The 6,000-nt window shown below is 62.8% G+C and overlaps 1 protein-coding gene across 1 annotated transcript; it reads right to left on the bottom strand.

Annotated features, from left to right (window-relative positions):
- Window positions 1–276: 276 nt before the first annotated feature.
- On the bottom strand, window positions 277–5,997 carry LOC128822776 (maestro heat-like repeat family member 5). The gene is made up of 15 exons (XM_054004587.1): window positions 5,447–5,997; window positions 5,024–5,088; window positions 4,765–4,914; window positions 4,433–4,581; window positions 3,963–4,110; window positions 3,530–3,717; window positions 3,305–3,442; window positions 2,915–3,029; window positions 2,601–2,741; window positions 2,230–2,406; window positions 1,941–2,096; window positions 1,682–1,783; window positions 1,213–1,315; window positions 884–940; window positions 277–594 (listed from the first exon to the last, which is right to left on the bottom strand). The coding sequence occupies exons 1-15, from the start codon at window positions 5,565–5,567 to the stop codon at window positions 395–397; spliced, it is 2,010 nt and encodes a 669-aa protein (XP_053860562.1). The 5' UTR covers window positions 5,568–5,997; the 3' UTR covers window positions 277–394.
- Between the last annotated feature and the right edge of the window lie 3 nt (window positions 5,998–6,000).

Raw genomic sequence — 6,000 nt, 5'->3', positions numbered from 1 at the left:
AGGAGGACACAGATGGTGGTTCCTGCCTGGGACAGGCCTTGTGGCCATCTCCAGGCACCGGTCTCACAGGGATCCCTGGAACTCCGGCCCCTGCCCACCGGCTCTGTTGGCAGCACAAAGGCTTCAGCAGAAACACCAAAGGCCAAGGGGCTTCTGGCCATTTTCCCTGCAACCCTGCACACCTGGGCAGCTTGCTGAGCCCAGGCACCCTTTGCTCCCTCTTCCCCTATGCCCTGCAGAGCCTGGGCAGCAAAAGAAAGATCCTGGGAGTCTGTCTATTACAACACATCCTATATTTATATGCTAAAGAAAAACGAAAAGAAGGAAAGAAAATCTTGAAAAAATGAAACATTCCTGCTGGCTTAGGTGGCCCCAGCAGACAGAACCTCTGGGATCAGCTCTCTGCAGAGCTCCAGCAGCGCAGCCAGCCAAGCCCCAACAGACGAGGCCGTGCCCTCCATGCCCTGCAGAGCTGATCATGCAGGCTGTCGAAGATGGAATATCGAGCTCTCTCTACTGCCTGGAGGATGTACAAAGTTTGAATTGCCAGGCTTCCAACAGCAATGCTGATGTCATTTGCCATGCTTTCAAGGGCTGAAAGAGACAGGAACAGAGCCATGGTCAGATCCCGGATCTGAGGGGACCCAAGGAGACCTCCCTGCCAGGGCCATCCCAGCCGGCTCCGGCCATGGCCAGCAGGGAGCAGGGACCAACGGGATCAGCCCCAAGCTGCTGGCCACGACTCCCCCAGGTGGCCCTGAAATCTCTGTGTGCTCTGCCCACGCCGCCCCTCGTCCACACAGGGAGCAGAGCCCTCCGCAGCTGGGGCACGGCTTGCAGCTCCCCCACCAGTCCCCGCTGACAGCCCGCTGCCATCACTCACCCTCACAGATGAGCTGGAGCTCTTCCTTCTTCCCTCTCAGCTGCCGCCCGGCAATCCCTGGCAACACAGAGCCTGTCACGGCCCAGCGGCACAGCTCCCTGCCAGCGGCGCTGCCAGCCCCGTGGCCACACGGCCTCCTGGCCCGGCAGGGCTCAGCCGGGCCCTTGCCGCACGCTGCCGCCCAAGGCCACGGCTAGCAGAGGGCGGCAGCAGCGCCCAGGCCAGGCGGGGCTCCACCCCGCCGGGCCCGGATGGCGCTGCCGGGGCAGCAGGCGGGGCTGGGGCCGAGCTGCGGCGGGGCGGGGAGGGAGCCCGGGCTCACGGCTCACCCAGGAACCTGACGGCCGCCTCTCGCAGGGGGTCCTGTGGGCTCTCCAGGTAGGGCAGGGCCCGGTGCACGTGCTCGGCCGCTCTGCTCCTGTCGTCTGCCAGCTGGAGAGAGCGGCAGGAGGGAAGGGTTGGCGCGGGCTCAGGCCCTGGGCCGGGCGCTCCCTGCGCCCAGCCCCGGCCTCCCCTTCCTGCACCGCCCTGAGGCGCGGCCAGCAGCCGCTGGTGCCGGGCTCTGGAGGGGGCAGAGGGCTGGCTGCTGCCCGGGGAGCCGCGAGGCCGCCGCGCCCCGCAGCCCCGCCGAGCCGGGGCTCCATCGGCCCTGGCTCGGGCCCACAGGAGCCTGGAGAAGAGCCCGCGCCGCCTCTGGCTGCGGCAGCGGGCAGGGGCACAGCTGCCAGCCCCGCACACTGAGCACCGCGCTCAGGGGGCTTCTCCAGCCTGAGGCTGGCACTTCCAGGCCATCCTTACCAGGCACTCGGTGAACTTCCACAGCTTCTTGTTCCTCACAACTTTTTCAAGGTCCCTCCTCTGCAGGAACTGGGCCACACAAAGCAGCATTTCCTGAGAAGCCTGGAGAGCAGCAGAGATGCGGAGATGGCCTCACAGCCCAGGGCGCAGGACCTGTGTCCCTGTGCCAAGGCCTGGAGGAGGCTGCAGCCCACCAGGCACCAGGGCAGGAGGCAGCTGAGCCCCCTCCGGGGGACAGCAGCAGCCCACGTGGCCTCACCTCTGCCACACGCCGATTCTCATCATGGCAGTGGAAGAAGAGTGGCAGCAGGCTCTGGTGCACGTGTGTCTTCTGGGCCTTTTCGTCCTTTTCCAGTGGAAGAGACAGCAATGCTTGGAAGAGCAGGATGGAGAGCAGCTGCACCTGGCTATTGTCCTGTATGAAAGGAAGAAAAAAAGACCTCAGCATCAGCTGCATGGGGCTCAGCTTGGCTCAGGCCTGGAAATCCACAGGGCACAAAGCGTCCGGGCAGCAGCCAGTGGCTGTGGCTGGAGGCAGCGAGCCTTACGTGGTCAAAGAGTGGCAGGAGCGCCTCAACCAGCTGCAGTGCGATGGGGCTGGCTATCAGCGTGTCCTTGTCCCAGAAGATAAAGCTGAGGAGCATGACTGTCATGCTAACTATCTCTCCATCTGCGTCCCGCAGGAGCTCCACAAGACTTTCAGTCAGGCTCCACATTTTTTCCCTCTGTGCGGAACACAAGTTTGTGAAACGCCATCCTGCTGCTGCAGGGCCTAGAGGCCAAAGGGCTGTTGCGGAGCACTTGGGCAGCTGAAGCAGGAGGCAGGAGAGCTGGGAGCAGCTGCCCCAGCGCCTAAAGCCCAGCTAAGCCCAACTGACTGCATTCCCAAGCGTAGCCTCAGCCGCTGCCCCCTTCTCACCATTGAGGGATCATCAATGAGCTTGAGAAGGGCCCTGAGCGCCAGGCAACGCCTATCCCTGCACTCGCTCCTCAGGTGCCTTGACAAGATTTGCAGGACTCTGTTAGCACCGTGTTCACTCAAGTTCAGGCACTCGAGGACCTGAAAGGCACAGGGCAGTGACAGGGGACTCGGCCGGCAGGAGCCCAGAAATGCACAAGGCTGGGCCCAGGCAGCAGCACAGGGCACGGGCACCCGTCCCAGGCAGCTGCGGCTACGAGAGGGCAGAGAGCTGGGAGGCAGCTGAGCAAGGCAGCGCTGGCCATCAGGCTCACCTCCACAAGGAACGCCAGGGCAGGCAGCTCCCAGCGTGGCTCCTGTGTGCTGAGCAGCCGGAGCAGGTAGCGAGCAATGCGGGAGCACAAGGGGATGGAGACACGGGATATCTCCCTGGCAGGAAAAAAAGTAACCAAGACTTTGGGCTGAGGGACAAACCGCTCCCAGGACAGACTCACAGAGGTCTGGTCTTTCCGCAGCATCCTGCAAGGGGCCCTGGGCTATTTGGGAGGCGGCTCCTTGTGGGCACCCTCCTCTCCCAGCCTTTTCCAGTCTGTTTGGCTGTCCCTCGGTGACAAGGCCCTCTGGCCCACGACCACGGGGACTGTGTGGGGCACCCTGGGCACAGAGCACAAATGTCAGAGGCAGCGGGGAGAAGGGGGTCTCACCTGGCCAGCAGACCCACGGCATAGTGGTGGGTGTCAGCACACAGCAGTGTGTCCCAGCCACACTTGCGTTCCATTGCCACCACCACATCCTCGTGCTGCATTTGGCAGAGCAGGGACTTCAGGGTCCGCACTGCAAACCTGCGGGCAGAGCAAAGCCCAGGTCACGCTGGGAGCACTGGCTCCTGCCCAGGGATGTGGCAGGGACAGAAGACTGGGATGGAGTACCTGTTGGGGCTGGTGGCAAGGCCATATTGCTGCTGGCATCCCTTCCAGAAGGTATCGACCTCCTCTGGCATATCCAGAGTGCTGAAGAACACTTGGAAGAGCAGATGCACCAATAGGTGGGGGAAATACACCGTCACCATATGTGGGACACTGGGTACCTGGAGGATCTTCCACATCACCACAGTTGCCTGCAAAGGACAAAGCCCCCCGAGACAGCACTCAGTGCTGAGGTGTCGGTGTGGCAGGGCCCGAGCACGGGAGGGAGAAGCCCGGAGAGAGGCAGGGGGAGCAGCGGGCCTGGTGCCCCTGAAGCTGCCCCGAGGCCAGGTTTCAGCCCAGCGCCTGAGGCAGGGAGATGCAGTGGGGGAAGGAGGATGGAGAGCTGCTGGACAGGTGGCCTTGGGGCCAGCAAAGGCCAGTTGCAGAAACTCACAGCCAGGACAAAGACACCCGTTTTGTCCCCATCAGAGGTGCACATGCTGTGCTCTGGCCAGCTCCCCAGCACATCGAGGAGTATCAGCTGCACCGGCTCCGCAGTCCTGGGCGAGCACATGATGCTGTTCCACATGGTGAAAGCAGCTCTGTGGGGTTAGAGCTCTGTCTCAGGGGGGTCAGGGACACAGCACCGTGGCCTGGGCAGCAGCGGGGACCTGAGCTGGCTGCCAGCTCTGCCTCTGCCCACTGCCCCTCACCAGCAGCACCCAGTCAGCCCGGCCCTGTGGGGTCAGGCCCCTGAGGGGCAGCGAGGGAGCATGGCAGCAGGCTTGGGGGCTGAGGTGCCAGGCCTGGCAAAGGGAGCAGCCAGAGGGCCCTGGGGACGCTCTGTTGGTCAGACACCTTGGACAGGCTGTACAGGCTGATGGGCTGGGGAGCCCTGAGCCCTCTGGGCAGGTGGCCCCGTACCTGTCACAGGATGGGGCCACACGCAGGAGCATCATTACTACGTCAGCAGGCTGTTCTTTGGTGAGATCCAGCAGGGCCCTGTTCAGCCTGTGCTCAGCAAACTGATTGGCCATGAGCCACTGGTGGATGTACCTCACCATGGCGGGCAGCTGGAGAAGGCACGGGGAGACTTGGAAAGCTGCCAGAGGGAGGAATGTCTCCAGCTTCCCCGGAGAAGTGCTTCCCTTGCCACCACACTGCCATGGCCTCAAAGGCTTCCAGTGACCAGCAGGCGTGGCATGGGAGGCCAAGCAATTCCTGGGAGGATCAAACCCTGGCCACAGGCTGCTTACTTGCTTTGGACTGCAAAACCCCTCCTCTACGAGCATATCCAGCAGGGCAGCACAGGTCTTGGTTTTGAAGATGTGTGAATATGCTCTGAACCCTGTGCCCGTGGTGCTGGTCTCTTCCTCCCGAATCCTCTTGATGAATTTGCAAACCAGCTGTAGGAAAAGGGCAGGAAGCCAGGGATGTTCCACAGGATGCTCCAAGCGCGCAGCTCGGCTGAGCGGTAACAGCAGGCCCAGCCCAGGTGGGGATGGCTGCAGGTACCTGCGCTGTTCTGCGGAAGAGGCCACGGGCGGGGTCCTGCTCTTGTGTGCGGTCCACGGCTGCATCTGGCAAAGAGCGAGCGCAGCCAGAGCTGAGGGGCTGCAGGAGAGGCCAGAGAACACAGCCCAGCCCTGTGCTCCCCAGGCAGGGACAGCCCCAGGATGCCCCAGGGGATGGAGCATAGCTGCTGCGGGGTGTCTGCCTGGCCCCTCTTCTGTCCTGTCTGTGGGCATGTCCCCAGGGGATGGGATGGGATAGGATGGGATGGGATGGGATGGGATGGGATGGGATGGGATGGGATGGGATGGGATGCCATGCGATGCGATGCGATGCAATGGGATGCAATGGGATGCAGTGGGATGGGATGCAATGGCACCAAGCTGGCTGCAGGCACCAACCCTGTAGCCCAGCTCTTCCACTCACCCTCCTGCAGTGGCTCAAATGGCACCACCTCTGCGATCTCCTCTATTGGGGCAGCTCCCAGGACTTCTTCCTCCTCCTCCACCCAGGCCAGCTTGGGCACTCTCGGGGGTCTCTGCTCCATGGCAGTGACTGGATTTGTGGGTACTTGCAGGAGAGATGCCTCGGAAAAGCTCCGAGTCAGCAAGTCCTGCAGTCGTGCCTGGAAGGCACCTTCAAGAGAGAAGCCTCAGGAAGGCTACAGGACAGCAAGTCCTGCACTCTGGTCTCGAAGGCTCCTGCCAGAAGGACAGGAGAGTCCTGTCAAGGATTGTGGTCTGGCCTCGAGGGCACTGGTGGCAGGGATGGGAGATGCCTCCAGGGCACCAAGTCCCACGGTCTGCCCTTAAGGGCACCTGCAGAAGAGAAGCCTCGGGAAGGCCACAGGTCAGCAAGTCCTGTGGTCTGGCCTCGAGGTCAGCTGCAGGAATAACGCCTGGGAAAAGCTCCGGGTCAGACGCGAACGAGTGCGCTGTGCGGGGGCTCCTCACGGCACTGCTCTGTCCTGTCCTGTCCCG

Source organism: Vidua macroura, unplaced genomic scaffold (assembly GCF_024509145.1).
Source record: "Vidua macroura isolate BioBank_ID:100142 unplaced genomic scaffold, ASM2450914v1 whyUn_scaffold_105, whole genome shotgun sequence".
Taxonomy (NCBI): domain Eukaryota; kingdom Metazoa; phylum Chordata; class Aves; order Passeriformes; family Viduidae; genus Vidua; species Vidua macroura.
Note: the sequence above shows the minus strand (reverse complement) of the source record. Positions and strands in the feature narration are given on the sequence as shown.

Bases quoted from the DNA above. Each gene is read 5' to 3' on its own strand.
- LOC128822776 (XM_054004587.1), bottom strand. From the start codon at position 5,567: ATGGAGCAGAGACCCCCGAGAGTGCCCAAGCTGGCCTGGGTGGAGGAG. The intron at 1,316-1,681 runs GTAAGGATGGCC...CGCTCTCTCCAG, and splicing joins GGAAGTTCACCGAGTGCCTG to CTGGCAGACGACAGGAGCAG. The intron at 941-1,212 runs GTGAGCCGTGAG...CTGTGTTGCCAG, and splicing joins GGCGGCCGTCAGGTTCCTGG to GGATTGCCGGGCGGCAGCTG.